The sequence below is a fragment of the Schistocerca piceifrons genome, chromosome 8 (genome assembly GCF_021461385.2).
Source record: "Schistocerca piceifrons isolate TAMUIC-IGC-003096 chromosome 8, iqSchPice1.1, whole genome shotgun sequence".
Taxonomy (NCBI): Eukaryota; Metazoa; Arthropoda; class Insecta; order Orthoptera; family Acrididae; genus Schistocerca; species Schistocerca piceifrons.
This window is the reverse complement of record NC_060145.1, coordinates 453,778,579-453,800,861: the sequence shown is the minus strand read 5'-3', so window position 1 is coordinate 453,800,861 and position 22,283 is coordinate 453,778,579. Positions and strand designations below refer to the sequence as shown.

The 22,283-nt window shown below is 39.3% G+C and overlaps 1 protein-coding gene across 1 annotated transcript in view; it reads right to left on the bottom strand.

Annotated features, from left to right (window-relative positions):
* Nucleotides 1-22,283, bottom strand: part of LOC124712443 — a 122,105-nt gene that overhangs the window by 11,570 nt on the left and 88,252 nt on the right. Inside the window, exons 2-3 of the mRNA XM_047242737.1 lie at nucleotides 10,328-10,432; nucleotides 10,053-10,236 (exon numbers count right to left, since the gene is read on the bottom strand). Coding sequence (XP_047098693.1) covers nucleotides 10,053-10,236; nucleotides 10,328-10,432 — 289 coding nt within the window. The remainder of the gene's footprint in view (nucleotides 1-10,052; nucleotides 10,237-10,327; nucleotides 10,433-22,283) is intronic.

The window sequence follows — 22,283 nt, the reverse complement described above, 5'->3', positions numbered from 1 at the left end:
TTAGGAAAAGTAAAGGGACGAGAGAGGCAATACTGATGTTACGGCTAATAATGGAAGCAAGACTAAAGAAAAATCAAGACACTTTCATAGGATTTGTCGACCTGGGAAAAGCGTTCGACAATGTAAAATGGTGCAAGCTATTCGAGATTCTGCAAAAAGTGGGGGTAAGCTATAGGGAGAGACGGGTCATATACAATATGTACAACAACCAAGAGGGAATAATAAGAGTGGATGATCAAGAACGAAGTGCTCGTATTAAGAAGGGTGTAAGACAAGGCTGTAGCCTTCCGCCTCTACTCTTCAATCTGTACGTCGAGGAAGCAATGATGGAAATAAAAGAAAGGTTCAGGAATGGAATTAAAATACAAGGTGAAAGGATATCAATGATATGATTCACTGATGACATTGCTATCCTGAGCGAAAGTGAAGAAGAATTAAATGATCTGCTGAACGGGATGAACAGTCTAATGAGTACACAGTATGGTTTGAGAGTAAATCGAATAAAGACGAAGGTAATGAGAAGCAGTAGAAATGAGAACAGCGAGAAACTTAACATCAGGATTGATGGTCACGAAGTCAATAAAGTTAAGGAATTCTGCTACCTAGGCAGTAAAATAACCAATGATGGATGGAGCAAGGAGGACATGAAAAGCAGACTCGCTATGGCAAAAAAGGCATTTCTGGCCAAGAGAAGTCTACTAATATCAAATACCGGCCTTAATTTGAGGAAGAAATTTCTGAGGATGTACGTCTGGAGTACAGCATTGTATGGTAGTGAAACATGGACTGTGGGAAAACCGGAACAGAACAGAATGGAAGCATTTGAGATGTGGTGCTATAGACGAATGTTGAAAATTAATTGGATTGATAAGGTAAGGAATGAGGAGGCTCTACACAGAATCGGAGAGGAAAGGAATATGTGGAAAACACTGATAAGGAGAAGGGACAGGATGATAGGACATCTGCTAAGACATGAGGGAATGACTTCCATGGTACTAGAGGGAGCTGTAAGGAGCAAAAACTGTAGAGGAAGACAGATATTGGAATACATCAAGCAAATAATTGAGGACATAGGTTGCAAGTGCTACTCTGAGATGAAGAAGTTAGCACAGGAAAGGAATTCGTGGTGGGCCGCATCAAACCAGTCAGTAGACTGATGACCAAAAAAAAAAAAAGGTGACGGAATCACTTAACATTCATTTGGCAAAGAATTTAATATATAGAGGTAAGGATTTCAGCCTGGACAAACCTTGGAATCTGGCACTCTCTTTAATACACACATAAAGATATCACTACAATGCAGTTCATAGTGATACATTGATATTGCAACATGGATAGATCCCGTTGTCACAGATTCCATTTATGCATACTTCTTTGCCAATGACCAACATCTGTGGCACTTGTGTATCTACTACCACATGCACAATGGCACGGTCTGCACTTTTAAAAGGATGGTGCATGTATTACAGCAGCATCAGTCTGTCTGCTCACTCTAAAGATGGGCAGAAGGTATTTGGCTGGATATTAGGAGATGAAGTGGGGTTTACACAGCTGCACACCCAAAATTTAATAGATCGTTAAATATAGTATTTGCTAGGTTTGATGCTGAGACTACTTCTGTTCTTTATGTACATAAATGTTTTACTCAGGGCACTGGAGGACTTTTCAGAAACTGTGATGTTTGCTGCTGACACAGTACATCAATAAATGGCTCAAACACATTCATACTAGACACAACCAGGAGAATAGTAGAACTGGCTTCTTCAAGCACATAAGGATGCTTGCACTTAAATGTCAATATGTATTCTGTAATGATATTTGTGATTAATAATAATTAAAGTGAATTTAGGATATACTTTGCAATTCACAACCAGGATACTAGAAGTCAAAATAATTTACATAAAGCTTATGCATCCCCATTTAGGATTCAGGATGGAGTTTTACACTCTGGTGCTGGCAGATATCGGACAGGAATTTGAAATTCCTAAGATATCCAAAAACAAAGAAAAATAATATTTCTTTAGCCACTCCTAAAAGTGACAAGAACATTTGGACTCAGGAATGTAAAGACCATACACCTCTACTATTTAATTAATAAATACACTAGATTCTTGCTAATTCAGCCCTCAGTAGTCTGGCCTCTCAGTAATCTGGTGCACATCCAAAAACACATGCACAATGAATTATCATGTACAACAACGCTTAGTTAAACAATGCTTTATATACTGTAATTGAAATTGTAGCTTTCTTTACAGTTCGGAATCATGTTTTCTAAAAAGAAACACGTTACACTAGACCTCAAGCAGAAACTTGAAGTTTTAGAAAAGCTAAATTGAGGTTCTTCGCAGAAAGCCCATTGCTGCTGAGTTCAATGTTGGGCGAGCATGTTTATGACATCAAAAAGAAAGAAGATGTTATTCGATAGTACTTAACACAAATCAATAGTGAGTTGGGGAAACAGAAAGTTATGCAAAAGAGTGAGAATGAAAAACTAGGCACAGTTGTTTATAGATGGTTCATACAACAACCAAGTAAAGGAATTCCAGTCAGTGGCCTGATTATAAAGGAAAAAGCAGCTGCATTTAACAAACAACTTGGCGGTAGCCACTTGTTTATCAGCGACTGGAGGTTGGCTATCAAACTGGGAAAAACAACATGGCATTCGGCAGCTGACAGTCACTGGGGAAAGTCGCTCAGCTAATGATAAGGATGCTGATGAGTTTTTAAGCAAGATATGGAAGATAATAGAGGAATAAGATTTAACTGCCGATGCCTTGTATAATGCTGATGAAACAGGAATCCTCTTTTACAAGATCCTTCCTTCAAAAACATTAGCTGCCAAGAACGAGAAGGAAGCGCACGGTTACAAGCAACAGAAACAGTAATGTGTTGTAATGCAAATGGGAGTCATGAACTACTGCTTACAGTGATTAGAAAATCCCAACATCCATGTTGTTTTCAACATACTGACATAAATACTCTACCAGTGCAGTATTGGGCTCAGAAGAAAGCGTGGATGCACACACAAATATTCTCTTGGTGGTTCCATGAAATGTTTGTACCAGCAGTGAGAAAACAGCTAAAGAAGAAAAAGCTTCTGCTGAAAGCTATCCTGATAATTGACAAAGCTACCAGTTATCCTTCACATGTTTCTCTAAATCCCAATAATATACATGTACAAGCACTCTTTCTCCCACCCAGTGTGACAGCCCTAATACATCCCATGGACCAGGGAATTTTGGAATCAATTAAATGTCATGATCGACATTCACGTCTTCTCTCCTTGCTGAACAAAAGTGAAAATGACTCAATTGAGCCTATGCTGAAGGCGTGGAGCGCTAATACCACATGTGATGCTGTTTTCCAAGCAGCCAAAGCATGGAATAAAGTGGAGTGTGCTCCCATAATGAAGAGCTGGAGAAAATTGTGGCCATCCATTGATGCAGAGTTAGATCCAGTAGTGAGTGACAGCAGTGAGCCAGTCAATTAGGAATTATCAGTTACTTTGTACACTGACATGTTCCACAACCTTCCAGGGGGAGAGGAAATTGATGATGAAAATGTTACTAAGTGGCTCAATGAGGAAAACTGTGATACAGACCAAACTTTTAACAGATGAAGAAATAATCAAAAGCGTACAAGAAAGTAATGATGGAAGTGATGAAGAAGAGGACACAGGAGGAGAGAGCATGAAGATTTCTCACACTGTTGGTGCTGAAGCTGCCGATATCTTCCTGGCATACATTATGCAACAACCAGATACATGCAGTACCGATGTAGGCGATAAAGCATGCCACCATCGCGGATCATCATTGCGACAGTTAAAAAAAAATGGTTCAAATGGCTCTGTGCACTTTGGGACTTAACATCTGAGCTCATCAGTCCCCTAGACTTAGAACTAATTAAACCTAACTAACCTAAGGACATCACTCACATCCATACCCGAGGCAGGATTCGAACCTGTGACCATAGCAGCAGCGTGGTTCAGGACTGAAGCGCCTAGAACCGCTCGGCCACAGTGGCCAGCTGGTGACAGTTAAAAATTAGGGACATGTTTCATAGTGAGTGATGTCACTGTATAATTATGTACAGCATACACTCAAGGACTAAGTTTTCTTTGAAAATTAATGTATTTTTGGATTTAATAAAATATATTCTCTATGTTTTAAAATCATATCCTTCAATTTAATAAAGTACAGTAACACTTTATCCCCTATGTTTTCAAATTAAAAAAAATGAATAAAACAAGTTTCAGACACTCAATAATCTGGCACTTCCACTAATCTGGCACCCGTATGTGCCAGGAATGGACGGATTAGTGAGAGTCTAACGTACTTCATCTGAAGTATCGTATAAAAACAGTAGTTGAGAAATATGAAAGAAGGAGCAGTGAATTTGTTTCAAGGTTGTCATTTTCTCCCACATCTTTAATTCACTTTTATTACTATCCACAAACACCATTTAAAAGTGTATGTATTGTCATGTAAGTCTAAAAATCACACACAAGTAATCTCAAATTCCCATAGTTACCAGTGTGAACAGATTAGCACTGGCCATGATTTGTTGTTAGTACACTTTAGAGAAGTAATCTACTTTGATGGCTTTTGCCTCCAATATTTAGTTTGACACATTCCACATCCCTGAAGGCTCCCTTCCTGGTGCAATGAGAATAAATGAATGTGATAGACTGTCACCCTCAAATTTTTATGTACGGCTTGTGCCTCTTCCTTCACATTTGATGATATAACTCCTTTAACTTATTATGTGCTGTTTCTCCTACTCCTTAACCTTTCATGTGCTCCAATAACATCATTTTGAAGAATCTATAATCTATAGGTTTATTGATGTTCTTGATTTGTATATTTCATATTCACTTGCATGTTGCCAACTGATTTGTCTCTACAATGGTAGGCAATTTGTTTATTACAGTTATCCAACCACTGCTGATACTTGTCAAATAATACACAAACTGAATGGAAGGTGATTCTCCAGAAACATTCCTAGACCTACACTGATTGCAGGCCATGTACAGTCTGAGGTAATGTATAGTTTTGAAATGTACATTTTTTATTTTAGTCATCAACCTTCTGACTGGTTTGATGCAACCTGCCACAAATTCCTCTGCTGTGCTAACTCTTCATCTCAGAGTAGCATTTGCAACATATGTCCTCAATTATTTGCTATGTGTATTCCAATCTCTATCTTCCTCTGCAGTTTTTACCCTCTACTGCTTTCTCTAGCACTTGGGAAGTTATTTCCTGATGTCTTAACTGATGTCCTACCATCATGTCCCTTTTTCTTGTCAGTGTGTTCCACATATTCCTTCACTCTCTGATTCTATACAGAACCTCCGCATTCATTACCCCATCAATCCACCTAATTTTCAACATTCTTCTGTAGCATCACATCTCAAATGCTTTAATTCTCTTCCATTCCTGTTTCCCCACAGTCCATGTTTCACCACCATACAATATTGTACTCAAAACATACATTCTCAGAAATTTCTTCCTAAAAAAATTAAGACCCATGCTTGATACTAGTAGGAAATGCCCTTTTCGCCATTGCTAGTCTGCTTTGTATGTCCTCCTTGCTCCAACGTTCGTGGGTTATTTTACTGTCTTTAACTTCATATACTTCATGATCACAAATCCTGATGTTAAGTTCCTCACTGTTCTAATTTCTGCTACTTCTCATTACTTTCATCTTTCTTCAGCTTCTTGTCAATTGATATTCTGCATTCATTAGGTTTTCATTTCATTTGGCAGATCCTGTAATTCTCCTTCGCTTTCACTGAGGAAAACTATGTTATCAGTGAACCTTATCATTGACATCCTTTCGCCTTGAATTTTAATTCCACTCTCAAAGGTTGCTTTTGTTTCTTTCATGGATTCTTTTATGTATAGGCTGAACACTTTGTTCTTGGACTTCTACTCTCATTGCTTAGTCTTGGCTCTTGTACATATTGTATATTACCCACCTTTCGCTATAGTTTACACCTAGTTTCCTCAAAATTTTGAACATTTTGCACAATTTTACATTGTCAGATGCTCTTTCCAGGTTGGGAAATCCTACAAACGTTACTTGATTTTTCTTTAGTCTTGCTTCTATTATCAACCACAACATCAGAGCTGCCTCTCTGGTGCCTTTTCCTTTCCTAAAGCCAAAAGACTAGCTTTTTGGGTTTTTGGAAAAATCAATGTGCATATTTTTTTTTTTTTTTTTTTTTTTTTTTTTTTTTTTTTTTTTTTTTTTTTTTGCGGTGGATAGAGAAATTTTATTTAATTTCTGTAATAATGAGTTGCATCACTAACAATTTAAATATTTTTACATACAAGGCCACCCTTGATCCATGTACATGCACCTTCCTGCTCATTAATTTTACGATGATTCCTGGTCCTTAATACCAATGGCATTGTGGATGTAAAGTAGGATTTACCCATATCTCTTGTTATATACCTCTCCTCATAATCTTTTCCATTCCTCTGTATATTATTCTTGTCAGTAACTTGGATGCATGAGCTAAGCTGATTGTGAGATAATTCTCACATCTGTCAGCTTTTCCAGTCTTTGGAACTGCATGGATAATGTTTCTCCTAAAAGTCAGATGGTGTATCACCAGACTCATATATTCTACACACCAATGCAAATAGTTATTTTGTTGCCACTTCCTCCAATGATTTTAGAAATTCTGATGGAATGTTATCTATCCCTTTTACCTTCTTTGATCTTAAGTCTTCAAAAGCTCTTTTAAATACCAATTCTAATACCGGATCTCCTATCTCTTCTACAATGACTCCCGTTTATTCTTCTAACACATCATCAGACAAGTCTTTCCTTCATAGAGACTGGAGTGCTCTCCCCACCTATCAACTATCCTCTGCATTTAACAGTGGAATACCCCTTAATGTTACCACTCTGGGTTTTAATTTCACTAAAGGTTGTTTTGTCTTATCTATATGCTGAATCAGTCCTTGCAATTTACCTTAGCTCCCTGAACTTTCTATTCATTTCATTCCTAAGTGACTTGTATTTCTGTATTTTTTTGTACCTTCTTTGTATCTATATTTTTCTCTCCAACTTCTGTGATTGCCTTTTTTAGAGATGTCTATTCCTCTTCAGCTGGGAACTGCCTACTGAGCTATTCATTACCTCAGTATCTATAGCCTTGGAGAACTTCAAGCGTATCTCTTCATTCCATAATACTTCTGTATCCACTTCTTTGCTCTTTGACTCTTCCTCAATAGTCTCTCAAACTTCAGGCTACTATCCATCACTACTAAATTGTGATCTGAGACTATATCTGCTCTTGGATATGCCTTACAATCCAATATCTGATTTCCGAATCTCTGCCTGACCATGGTGTAATCTAACTGAAATGTTCCTGTGCCCTTTCCAAGTATGCTTCCTCCTCTTACAATTTTTGAACAGAGTATTCACTATTATTAGCTGAAATTTATTGCAGAACCCAATTAGTCTTTCTCCTCTTTCATACCTATTACCAAGCCCATATTACCCATAACACTTTCTTCTACTCCTTCCACTACAATCACATTCCAGACCCCCATGACAATTAGATTTTCATCTCCCTTTACGTAATGAATTATCCATTCATTATCCTCATATATTTTCTCTATCTCTTCTTCTTACACTTGCAACACTGACATGTATACCTGAACTATCAAAAAAATGGTTCAAATGGCTCTGAGCACTATGGGGCTTAACTTCTGAGGTCATCAGTCCCCTAGAACTTAGAACTACTTAAACCTAACCATGCCCGAGGCAGGATTTGAACCTGTGAATGTAGCGGTCGTGCGGTTCCAGACTGTAGCGCCTAGAACTGTTCGGCCACTCTGGCCGGCACCTGAACTATCATTGTCGGTATTGGTTTGCTGTTGATTCTGTAGATAGTCTGTGGTATAAATTTAATTTCATATACAAGACTTGGTATGCAATTTACAACACTGTTCTTTTATTTCTTGGTCCCTGTGCCTAAATGTTATTTGTTTGTAATTGCATAAAATATCCTTAATATTTAATCATATTAAATTGTTTGTTCTGAGCAAGTGGTGTTCATTTATTTGCATATTGTGTAATCTAAATTGCATTATGAAAGAAAACTTTCAAGGACAAGTAGGAAGTCAAGTCACACATTAACAGGCAGAATCAACACTGTGAATACATCTTTAATGTATACTAATGAACAATTATGTAAATATTTTACTTAGCTGAATTAATAACATCTTTTACACTAGCAGGTCAAAGATAAGTACTGTAGCATCCATTTATACCAATCAAAATAATGAAAATCATGGAGCATTAACAAAGCACTTCCTCCAAACAAGGTGATTAACAATTGTTCTGGTAATTTAGAATGTGTGTCATTACACTAATAATGTGATATGTATTTGTTGGGCCTTTATGACACACACCTGCTACCTGAAAATGATCATGTGATTGGAACCACTAGTGAAATGAAACACTTAATCAACAGCAGTTGTGAAAGGACTGGATTTATTTATGAAGTATAGATTTAACATATTTTCCTCTTTTTCTGAGGGCTTTGCTCCACAATGGTTTTGTGAAATAAGACAAATGAATAAATGTATGGAATTATAGGAATGCATAACTGCTAGAACAATTATTTTGTAATAGTCAGTGACAAGGGCTGGAACTTTAATAGTGATCACTGGTTCTTTACTACAGACATGAAGCAGATTCGCATTACAAAGTTTTACTGTCCTTTAAAGTAGTCAGCAACATTGTGTATAGTCCATTGCCACCAATGTGGAAGTCATAGAATACCTTTAGAAGTGTCAGTTGTGTTGATAGTTTGAATGGAGTGAATTGGTGTCTAACGAGTCTCTGCAATAGTTCTGAAATTGATGCCATGAACTACTTCCTTCATCTTAGGAATCAAGATGAGATCACAAGAGCTCAAGTTCAGAGAGTATGATGGACTGTACAGCACTTGCCAGCCCCATCAATTGAACAAATTAGTCACAATTGCACTGTACACACCTGAGCACTGTCCTGCAAAATGATGGGTGAATTCTGCAGAAAGTGTCACCACTTTTTCTCAAAGATGGTCACTGGTTGTGTTCCGAAAATGAACAGCAACATAGCATGCCGAAAGCCTGCGGTTAGTGAGTGGTATGTGTTATAGGAACATCATCACAATCGTACATGAGAATCGCCATAGCTTTCACTTTGGTGGGATTCTGAGGATCATCATGTGGACCCATAATGCTGTCACTGATTTAATTGAGATTTTAGCTGTGGCTTGTATGATTTGTTCCATGTCTCATCCAGCATAATGAAATGTTGTAAGACAGACTCTGCTTCATGTTCATAACATTCTAAGTGGGTCCGGGCAGCACTGTATCATAGCCATTTCTGCATTTCCTGTGCCGAATCTAATATAATGCAATTATTCTCATTAGTTCTGAACGTGAAGCATAGTTGTATGCACTAATCTTATCTCTTGTAACCTCATGAACTATTTGGCATCAATCACCGTCCCGTAATGTGGTAAGAGCAGATGCTTCTTCAGGGATGAGCTGACAGAGAAATGTCTTCCAAATTTTGATATCCCTTGTTGATAGCCTTTACCCACTTTGCCACTGTTGTGTAATGCAATGTACATTATTATCTGGAAGCCTCTCCAAGGGCCTCATGACATTGCTATGCTGTATGCCCTTTGGCATATTTCATTTTTATCCAACTAGTTGTTCTTGTTTCAAAATCACAATGACAGCACTACATTAGACCATCTACTACAAGAGGCCCCATTCTGCTAACTGTGCATGCACATGATGTTGGAAGGCAGTGTCCATTCACTCTGTGCATGTGGTATAAGTGATGTTACTTAATTCAGTTGTCTTGTGTCTCCACAGCAGTGTTGCCACTATTCAAATTCTGGTCCTCGTATAAGACTTGGAACACAACTGACTTCAATAATCAAACCATGGTCCCAAATGATGAGCAGAGAAAAATTATAAACTACTCAAACATTGATAAAGCCTGTTTTCAGGACAGCCTTTAATTTCACATACCTGGACTGTTCACTACAGGACTCTGTTCCTTCTCTGCTTCTGCATCCTGTTGCTCGTCCTGTTTCCTTTCTGCCTCAGCACCAGAGCCCAGAGATCTGCTACAGTCTGTGCTGCAGGCACTCGAGCTGCCATCTTCCTTGCCAATTCTTATTTTCAGCAGATTCGTTAGGCTGCCACACACAACCTAGGGAAGTACCATGCACGCTAAGCAAAATTACATTACAGCACCACATTAACATCCTAGTTTTACTGTAGTGGTAGTTAGTATAACATACCTTAAACTTGTTCAGTTTCTTTTGAGTGACAGTGAGAATACTGTTTAGTTCATCCAGGCCTCCTGTTATGTTCTTCATCTGCTCATCTTCAACATCGAGCACTTGCTAAAAAGACACATATTTAATTAAAATCACATTTTAAAAGAGGGGCAAGTACACTATAACACAGCAGAAGCTGTAAATAAAGAATGCAGACTCTACCTGCAAGACTTCAGAAGTTGATCTGAATAATTTACTGAGTTTTTCAATTTAAGGAACTTTCAGCCAGTTATGATTCCTAAAATAGTAATTTGTTATCAAATTTACCATTGTTACAGCATTTTTCTATGGATGCCTGCACACAGATATAAGTGTGTTTGTTTCAAGCAACTCATTGTGCTTGCCATTGATGATACAGCTAAATCTGCATTTTTTCCCTGTTCACCCACTGCATTCACTTATGACATAGATCATCATATTCTTTATGGGACAGAAGAGTTTCATCAGAATTATGAGCAGAGTCCACCCTAGATGCTCTTGTGGGAATTTATGTAAACAGCTGGGGATACTCACCATGTCATGCCAGTACATTTTTTTCACTTATGTGCATTGTCAACAGGAATTAGACAATTTACAAAATGAAGAAGACATTCAATGATGTTGATACAAGAAGTAAACATAGTCTACACAAATATACATAAAAAAATATGTAATAATCTTGCCATTGGAGTCAAAGCAGTCACTGAGGATCTGACTAAATTCAAACAAAGAGTTAAACCTTTATCTTTTTGATAGCTCTTTCTATTTGTTACACAAATATTTTGAAAGTGTATTATACTTTGTGAAATGTGATGAATTTCAAGCTTTACTTTCTCAACTTAAAAAATAGTTATCCTAATATCTCATTTGTTAGCATAACTGTTTATATGCGAATTGGACTGTAAGCCTTATAATTAGTATGCAGGATTATAATTGCTGTAATGATGTCTTATTATTTAAGAATTTTTCAAGTAACTGTTTACATACAAAATAGATGTATGCTTTATAAACACTTATATACTGGGTGATCAAAAAGTCAGTATGAATTTGAAAACTGAATAAATCACGGAATAATGTAGACAGAGAGGTACAAATTGACACAAATGCTTGGAATGACATGGGGTTTTATTAGAACCAAAAAAATATAAAAGTTCAAAAAATGTCCGACAGATGGCGCTTCATCTGATCAGAATAGCAATAATTAGCATAACAAAGTAGGACAAAGCAAAGATGATGTTCTTTACAGGAAATGCCCAATATGTCCACAATTATTCCTCAACAATAGCTGTAGTCAAGGAATAATGTTGTGAACAGCACTGTAAAGCATGTCCGGAGTTATGGTGAGGCATTGGCGTCGGATGTTGTCTTTCAGCATCCCTAGAGATGTAGGTCGATCATGATACACTTGCGACTTCAGGTAACCCCAAAGCCAATAATCGCACGGACTGAGGTCTGGGGACCTGGGAGGCCAAGCATGATGAAAGTGGCAGCTGAGCACATGATCATCACCAAAAGACGTGCGCAAGAGATCTTTCACGCGTCTAGCAATATGGCATGGAGCGCCATCCTGCATAAACACCGTACGTTCCAGCAGGTGTTTATCAGCCAGGCTGGGGATGATGCGATTCTGTAACATATATCGGCATACTTCTCACCCGTCATGGTAGCAGTTACAAAACCAGAATCACACATTTCCTCGAAGAAAAAAGGCCCGATAACAGTTTTTTTTTTGGTCATCAGTCTACTGACTGGTTTGATGCGGCCCGCCATGAATTCCTTTCCTGTGCTAACCTCTTCATCTCAGAGTAGCACTTGCAACCTATGTCCTCAATTATTTGTTTGACGTATTCCAATCTCTGTCTTCCTCTACAGTTTTTGCCCTCTACAGCTCCCTCTAGTACCATGGAAGTCATTCCCTCATGTCTTAGCAGATGTCCTATCATTCTGTCCCTTCTCCTTATCAGTGTTTTCCAGTAGATGTGGTAAATCCAACCCATACCATGACTTTCTTGTCATGCAATGGAGTTTCCACGACAGTTCTAGGATTTTCGGTAGCCCAAATTCTGCAGTTGTGGGTGCTGACAGACCCTTGGAGCGTGAAATGAGCTTCGTCGGTCCACAACACATTACTCAACCAATCGTCATCTTCTGACATCTTTTGAAACGCCCACACCGCAAATGCCCTCCGCTTCACTAAATCGCCAGGTAACAGTTCATGATGCCAATGGATTTTGTACGGATAGCATCGGAGGGTACTCCTAAGTGCCAACCAAACAGTAGTGTATGGAATGCTGGTGCGACATGCGACTGCATGAGTGCTGACTTCCCTGTGCATAGACGAACCTGCTACAGTCTCCATTTCTTCCTGAACTGTCTCAGCAGCATTACGCCTTGTGCTCGGTCGGCCACTACGGAGTCTGTCGTCTAAACAACCCATGGCTTTGAACTTCGAAATCATTCTCACTACAGCTGCATTTGTCAGCGGACCTTTACCCATTCGAATCCCCTTCCTATGGCAATAGGATCGTAACACCGAACTAGCACGTTCCCCATTCTGATAATACAGCTTCACTAAAAGCGCCTTTTCAGGTACCATCAACATGCTGCGACTGCTGGCGCATCTGATTCTCTCTCTCATTACAGCTCCTTTTATACACGATTGTCATGCGCAGTCACTGACGGTTTGCTGTCCAGCGCCGTCTGTCGGACATTTTGTGAACTTTTTTTTTTGTTCTAATAAAACCACATGTAATTCCAAGCATATGCATCAATTTTTACCTCTCTATCTACATTATTCCGTGGTTTATTAAGTTTTCAAATTTATACTGACTTTTTGATCACCCGGTATGATAATTACTGTAATTGTCTGACCTGTTCTATATTGTTATCTACAGACTTGAATCAAGAGCCTACTAAACTCAAAAATTAATAAATAAAAAGTGTTTTGCAGACCAAAGGGGCAAATTGGTACAGTTTGTTGTTGTGGCAAGCTGGTCACAATGAACAGTATTCTATGAACAATGGCCTGCATTTTCAACTGTAATCAATAAAGAACTTTTTCTGGACTTGTCATAGCCAATTTAGCATCCACAGGCCTCACTGGGTCCTTCAGCTCACAATCGAAAATATAGTGATCACTTAAGACGTCATCTACAAACAAATTTCCAGGAACTTTACAAAAACCACTGTTACTGCCAGTACTTCACAACATCCAATGTGTGAACTTAATATAAGGGCTTTCACTCTGCATCTGTGTTCTGTTCACTGATCATATTTTTAGTTTTGGTATCTATTGCTTGGATCCTGGGTTACCTTCATGCACTACTCTGCTGTGATGGCAACATCACAGCTGACTTTGAAAATATGTGAAATAATATCCTAATTTTGCAGAATTTCTTCAAGGTTTTGGGAGGAATAGCAGGTTGTTTTGAGAGTTGATCTACATTACAGATAATCTATTTTAACATGCAGAAAATGCATTCTTTTGAGCTGCAAATCATGTTATGTAATTACAAAGAGACAGAATGGGTGGCCACTGCTTTCTAACCTCTCCCAAACCCTGTCTCTCCAATAGTTCTGATAGCTAGATTTAGTATTTTCATTTTTTACATGTGTCTATTGGTGGTACTGGATTTACACCTCTTGAGAGATGCCATACCATGTGCACAAGTCACAGGCAGCCTCTTGTGCCCACCATATGCAGATGCTGTTGGCAGAGTATTTGAGCATAGCCTGTCAGAGGCCTGGTGCCGCAGCTCGTATCCAGGTATGACATATAGGGCTATAGCACCTCTCCTCCCTTGGGGAAAAGCAACACTCCAATGCAGGCATCGGGGCAACTGATGATACATCCGGGGCCTCTGCAAAAGGTACCATAGGTGATGACAGAAGTGGCAGATGGAGATTCTGGATCAGAACTGACGAGTAGGGGTGGAAGTGGCATGGCCAGTCCCCTGTGAAGTAGTGTAAGGAAGGACCAGTGATAAGGATGCTGCTTGCTCATCGGCGTCTGAGTCCTCAACATGGTGGAACTGCACCGATAGTGAAGGCACCGGGCAGTGAAGATAGGGGGTGGTGCCCCGGACTCTTGTTATGACAACCTGATGGCACTTGTGATGAAGCAAACTGTAAAAATTTTATTTCACCTCTTGTTTTGCCACCTGCCTCCTTAAATTTGTTTTTTCAATTTTGACTGGTTAACTAACATATTTGAATATAATCTGCATTTTCATAAAAGAGAAAGGATGGACCTCAGTTTTAAAGAATGTAACACCAGATTTAATTTTGTGCTTAGTTTTCGGTATGTAATTGATTTTCTAATTTATTTTGACTATGCCTAGTTAGTATCTTTTGTTATAGGGTGCAACCAGTAACTGTTTTGCATCTTAAATTCCATTGTTGACTAATAAATAATAATAATGTCATGTGACTAGGGCCTCCTGATGGGTAGACTGTTTGCCTGGTGCAAGTCTTTCGATTTGACGCCACTTCGGCGACTTGCGCGTCGATGGCGATGAAATGATGATGATTAGGACAACACAACACCCAGTCCCTGAGCGGAGAAAATCTCCAACCCAGCCGGGAATCGAACCCGGGCCCTTAGGATTGGCATTCTGTTGCACTGACCACTCAGCTACTGGGGACGGACCATTGTTGACTTATAAACAGATATAAAGTCTGTACTAATTCTAAACATTTGGAAGATGAAATGCTAGTAATTTTAAAGTATCTATTTGGCTCTATTCGAAAATATGTTAGCAAAGCCAGCCCGTAATTAATTCCAAAGTAATTAACATTTTTGTCCAAAGTATTGACTGTGTACTTATATTTGTTAATTTCATGATTTAAACAAATAATTCGACATAACTCTTGCAGTAGAAGAAACTGTTAAAAAGGCACAATTTTTCGATGTGTTCAGTTAATTTAATGAGTTAAGTTTTAATTGCAATTTCTGTAAATTTAACTTCGAACAATGTGCAGTTCCGGCCCCTATTATTGTGAGGATATATAAGGGCCTAATTTTTGGTCATGAGACAGTCAGTCCATGGCCGAGTTTCAGATGGGGAACCTTTGTTGGTCAGAAAGACAACAATGCTTCAACTTAATAGTGAAATACATGTTACACTATGTGTTAAAGCAATGACAGTGTCTGTTCCTTACATACTTGATTATTCCGAAAGAACTGTGAATTATGTGGTTATGTTATTACTGCTTGTAGATGTTCACCTGCAAACTACTGTAGTAGAATGTTGATGTTCACCTGCAAACTATTATCATTTATAGGAGATAGTACTGCACGTCCACCCCCTATTTTTTCAGCCAGTATGTCAACACCAAGGAAAGTGAAGAAACAAAGCAGGCAAGCACTGCCACAACTGGTCCAGAGACATTGGAAGTGCAGGTGGCAGTGAAGCATCATGGGAAGGGCTGGCAGCATGGATCAGGGTTGCGGACCCTGAAGGAGAGGCAGAAGATGGCAATATCCACAAGGAGGGTGGGTTCACCCTCACAGCAGTGACACACTACAAGTCCAGGACAAGCAATGATGGAGGAGGCAAAGCTGATGGCGGCAGACTGTTGGTCATCGCCTTGGCATGAGATGATTGCAGTGACATGCCCCCAGCCTCTCACTGGTGTGCACCATACAGAGGCAGTACCTGTGGACCATGGCTGGAATCCACCGGCGACTAAACCTGCGAGCCCAGACTGTGGAGACAGGAGTAAAATGTGATGAGGGCTGTGCCGTCAGACTTTGGTGGGGTGGCATGAACAGTGCAGGAGGGTACATGGCTGGTGATCAGGAGCATCTCGGCTGGAATCCAATTAGCCCACTGGTGTAAATCTGTAGGAACTGATGAAGCACAGCAAGGCATCATCCACAGAAGAGTTGCAACATACTTCTTCATTTGAACCTTGAACATGTGGACAAGCTGTTGGCCTCACTGTTAGATTGTGGGTGAAAAGTTGGAACAGTCATTTGACGAATGCTTTGGTGGGTACAGAAATCATGAAGGCCTGAGACACAAACTGTGTGTTATCCGTCACAAGCATAAAAGGCAATCCTTTGATATGAAATGTTTGAGAGGGCATGAACTGCAGCAACAGCTGATTTGGAAAAAACAGCAAATAGCAATAGGAAATTTTGAGTAAACATTGAGAACTAACAACTAGTGAGAATTTAGGAAGGATGTCTCAAAATTAGCATGGACTCATTCCCAAAAATGCTGTAGTGCAGCCCATGGAGAGCATGTCACAAGACTCAAAATGTCATTGTCAGTGCCTGGTCAAAGCACATGACAATGGGCCAGTGACTTGGTATGAGAGGCACCCTGCACCCCCCCCCCCCACCCCACCCCTCCAAATTGTCCCAGATGTAGGAGCTGAAGGACATCCCGCTGTAGCAAAGTCAGTATCACAGCCCCAGACGACAGCCCATCATAGCTAAGAGAACATCAGTAAACATGAAAGGCAGTGATGGGGGGAGGGGGAATGAGATGAATAACTTTGTGCAAAACAGGATCAGCAGCAATAGCAGCTGCAATCTGGGATTCCATAACAGGAAACCCTTCCACTGCATCTTGTGTCTCAACATCTAAGCAAAAGCAAAGGAGTTCATCCTGATCGAAAGTAGTACCTGGCCCCATCAGTGTTGGCGTGCTGCATGGCATTTATCTCATAGTTGTAACAAGACAGAAACAAGACCCAATACTGGAGGCAATTTGCTGCTTTATTGGGCAATGAACCACGGGGGATACAAAGAAACCAAGGGCTTGTGATTAGTAATGAGGTGAAACTTAGACCCATACACGAATACATGAAACTTTTTGAGGGCTCAGACAATGGCAAGTGCTTCCTTTTTAACTTAGGAATAGGGCTACTGTGCTGAGTTGAGTGTTTTTGATGCATAAGCTATCGAACATTCAGAACCACACTCAGAGATGTGAGAGAATGCCCCAGAGCCCTACTGAGAGGCATCTGTAACCAAGGCCAGGGGGTGGCCAGGATGGAAGGTAGCCAAACAAGGAGCTTAGCTTTCATTAGCTTTCAAAATCATCAACACACACTGACACTTAAAAAAAAAAAAAAAAAAAAAAAACACATTCCACAAGGTGCACTTCATGATGGAGAGAAAGGGCCAACATGGTCGCTCCCAGAATTAATATGTGATACTAGACAATTGTCTCTAAAAATGTTTAGAATTATTTAACATTGGAAGGGCAAGGAAGAGCTGTTACAGCAATTACATGATGCTGCAAAGGCTTTAAATGATCACGAGAAGCCTTAAATTCCAAATACACAATGGATGGCTGAAAAAGATGGGATGTGGCCAAGTTATGCTTCAGCCCTTCAGTACGTAAGATCATGAACAAGGAGCATTAACTGTGTAAATGTTCTTCCATGCATGCATCCATCATGATGATGTCACTCAGATAATTGATGCAGTCCAGAACAGACATTGCCAGTTTTCCAGAAAACACTGAAAATCACAGGGTCAGTAGCCACACCAAGTGGGAGGAGCTGATATAAGTACGACTCGAAGGGTGTGTTAATCACTAGGGGCTTTTTCAAGTCCTCACCCAATGGAACTTGTAACAGGGCTTCAGATAAATCAGTTTTAGAGAAAAACTCAGTGTTAACAAAAACTTTAAAGTCACTGCAGAGGCAAAGCTGATCATTCAGTTTTTTGACAATCATGAGGGGGGTAGATCACTCACTGGATGTAATGGGTTGTATGACATCAGCCAGCCAAATTCTGATTTCACATGATTGCACAAAGACACTGGAATAGGGTGTGCACAGAAAAAGCATGACCACACCATAGGTTTCAAGGTAATGTGGGCTGTAAAATTTGTGACAAAACCTAACCCATCTGAAGAAAAGAGACGAGAACTCAGACCACAGAGAATCAAACTGCTGATAAGAGACCTGGTTGGAAATGAGGAGCACCGCATCTGCAATAGATGAACCAAAGCATTAAAGCATCCAAACCAAACAAACTGTCAGCACCAGCATCATCCAGTACCAAAAAAGTCAAGGAATGAACCACAGATTTATAAACAGTAGAGGCCCTAAATTGCTCAAAAAATTGGGATATACTGCTTACTGTAACACACCAAACATCGAGTAACTGGAGGCAATGCCAGAGATCCCAAATTCACATAACTTTGTGAGTTCAGCAATGTCACCGCTGCACCCATGTCCACTTGAAGTCTGAGGACTTTGTCCATCAGTCACACTTCAATAAACAGTCCATTTTATTTATAAACACTGAAGACATGCAATGAAGACCCACGCCCATATCTGCTGGAGAGGTCTGGGAATGACACACAGACACTATACGTCCTTTATTCCTACAGTTGCTGCAAGTCGCTCAACGCTTAGGGTACATGACCCTGTCACATTGCCTGAAACACTATGAGCAAGATGGGAGCACTCAGTGCTGCCACTGCTGTGAGTTGTTGTTGCTGTTGTCTGTCCAGTACGGTGCAAAGGCCATGTTTGTATGGCTGCCTTGTTGTCCTCTGTCTGAAAACTAGCTGACACCTGATGACCGGCAACAGTAGCTGATGTGGCAATGTCACAATCAGATCACCATCAGCATGAGGTACCTCCAGCAATATTCAACACTTCAGTTAAAGATGTATTCTCACACTGTAGTGCACATTGATGCACCTCCTTGTCAGGACCCAACCAAATGCTGTCCTCATGGACCATAGAATCAGCATAGGAATCATGATGAGCACTGGTAACAACTGACATTTGTGACTGAGGTCACAGAGTTCGGCTGCCCGAGCACGTTAGACTGATGGGGCTATTTATGAGAACGATAGAACTCGGCACGTGCAGCTATGACATGCATACACTTGCAGTGATAACCAGACAAAAACTTGCACATTTCATTGGATGAAAGCGATGCAGCTTCCTGAAGTGAGCTAACTGGTATAACAATTGGTAAATCCAATTGAAATGCCAAGAAAGGAACAAAACCTTACACATGTTAGCATCAGTGACACCAAAAGCAAGGAAGTGTTGCTGGAGCTGCTTCTCATAAGCCTCCCAGTCTGCCACATCGTTGTAAGAGGTAGAAGGTGGCAGGTGTGCCCACAGTGTAATAGGCTGAATATTCAAAGTGGCTGACAAATTTGTGACAGCAAGCTCAAGGAGAGGTTTGAACACTGCCTTCACGGACATAAGAACTGGCGGAACAACAAAATAGACTGAGCCCACAGAAGTAAACACCATACTCGTCACCAATTGTGTTGTAACATTAGATAGAAACAATAGTGCGGCCACAAAGAACAAGAGTTTATTTATCCACATATCCACATTTTCAAGTGATCACCAAATATGGAAACAGTACAATAAGCAATAGAACACATTTTGAGGACAGATGCCTGCCACACTGTCCATTTATTGGGTGTACGGAAATTCTTGTTACAAACTTCTAGGACTTGTAAAAGGGGAGTGAGCAGGTAATATTTTGAATTGGACCCCATGTCCAGAAATATACCATTCCATGCTACAACCATTAGAAAGCATGTTGGTAACACAACCACTTTTACAAGTAACTGATTAGGTATGATGCAGTATTCAATTTTTTTACAGTTCAACTCCTTAATAGCGAAAGAAATTGCTCAGGTACTCAATGACAGGTTGTCTTCAATGTGATGCAATACAGCCTCTTCTGATTCAGATGTTTGACATCTCCTTGGAGAATCACAGTCACGCGTTTCCTGAAACCACTGAGTGATTGGGGCGAAAAGGATATGCAATTTAATCAGATGTTGTGGAGAATGATCTTGACGAAAGCAACAAGATGAAGGCAACAAGCAGCTCTTCGACCACTGTGAGATTCACCATTCAGGAGGGTAATATTCTGCAAATGTATACTCAACTGTGTTACTCTAACACTTACAGACATATGAATGAGGCTCAAACCATGTGAAAGAAGTAGGATAGACACCAAATGACATCTGCTGATCTGACATAACTACCTCAACCATGACTACCTTGCTGCACATCTTCCTAGCAAATATGTTTTCAAATGTCAGTAGCATGGACGTGGGTTCCTATTCAAAATATTATTTACTCACTCCCCTCTACAAGTCCTACAAGAATTTATAAACACTGTGTATAGAGGAGAGCTCTTGTAGATAGCACTAGTTGCGGATGGCCTCTGGTAGCCAGCTCGCACAGATGCCGTTGGCAGTGTGTGTGAGGGTAGCACATAAGTGGCTTGGTATCATGGCATGCATCCAGATATGCCTTGATGTCTTAACACATGTTTTATCACCCTGTCCCTTCTTCTTGTTAGTGTTTCACATTTATTTTTTTGTTTATTTAACACCCATATTATCACATTCATGATACTGGACGTGTCAAAGTACAAAACAGTATAAAATATTATATATTTACATCATGTACAAAGTCTTATCATTTGTATCAACACATCTTTCTAACAAAACCTTATTCTGCTTAATTAGATTATAAAATTAATTATGTACACACAGATAAAATAAAAGCTGGCAAATAACCTTGGATGATTTTACTAAAACTATTAAATACCAGTACTTTAGTTAAATAGGCATAGTAACATACAGCACAAAAGTTAGGTGCATAATTACACCCACACGTGGATAAAAGAAGTTTACTTTTAAATAAGAATGGTTTGATAATGAAGAATATTTATTCAGAGAGTTATGAAGCAGACCTACAGATTTGAGCAATATTCCAGGTATTCATTAATGTCTTAGAAGCTGTTGTTGTATTAGTAGATTTTTTTTGTTCTTTTGTATATTATTAATGTTTGGTATTTTTTTTTATGGTATCTGGCAATGCACTGTAAAGAATTTTTTGTTTGCAAAGAGCACTGTCCTGATATATTGATTTTCTGTGCACATCCCTATGATAGTCATCCCTGTTCCTTGTTTGATAATTGTGGATCTCAGTATTCAAAGCTGAAACTTGGTGGTTTTTAATGAGGCAGATAATAATAATAATAATAAAGATTTTATTGTCTTTAGGCCATTACAGCAATTGACAACGTCAAATGAAGTTACAATTTATAATACAGTGTGATAAGGTATTGACTACTGAAATATTTTAGCTTATATTACAATCAATGTACAGTGGGTCATCTGTTAGATTACTGCATTTTACAGTTGAAGAATTCATTGATATCATAGAATGGGTGGGCAATAAACCATTCATGCAGTCTTTCTTTGAATGTATGTTCAGGAAGATCCTGTATGGCATGTGGCAGCTTATTAAATAGCTTGTGCCCTGTGACTTCATAGCTATTTATTGATTTTGATAGTCTGTGGTAAGGCGTGTATATGTGTTTGATGCTTCTTGTGTTGTAACAATGTACATTTTCTCTATGTTTCACATCTTGTAGGTTCTTCTTCGTAAAGATTAAGACATTGTATATATAGAGGTTTATTACAGTCATAATTTTTTGTTTAGTAAATAAGGGTTTGCAGTGAGCCTTATGTGAAGAATTTGTAATTATCCTAATGGCTTTCTTCTGCAATAATAGGATGTCATGTATATGACTACAGTTACCCCACAAGATAATGCCATAGGATATTATACTCTGGAAAAATGCAAAATAAGATGATCTGATGTATGTTTCAGGTACACAATTTCTGAGTTGTCTTAATAAATAAATTACTCTAGATAGTTTACTACTAATATAGTTTACATGTTGGCCCCAGGATAACTTTTCGTCTAAATAAACTCCCAGGAATTTAACAGAACTAGGGTCATCAGATAGTGGCTTGTCTCTTAGAGTGAAGATTATCTGCTGAGTTTTATTTTCATTTAGCAGGAAACTATTTGCTCTGAACCAATATGCTGCATGAGTGAGTGTATTTTCAGCACAGGTTTTAAGATCATTAAGACTGTTACTGCTATGGAGAAAAGTTGTATCATCTGC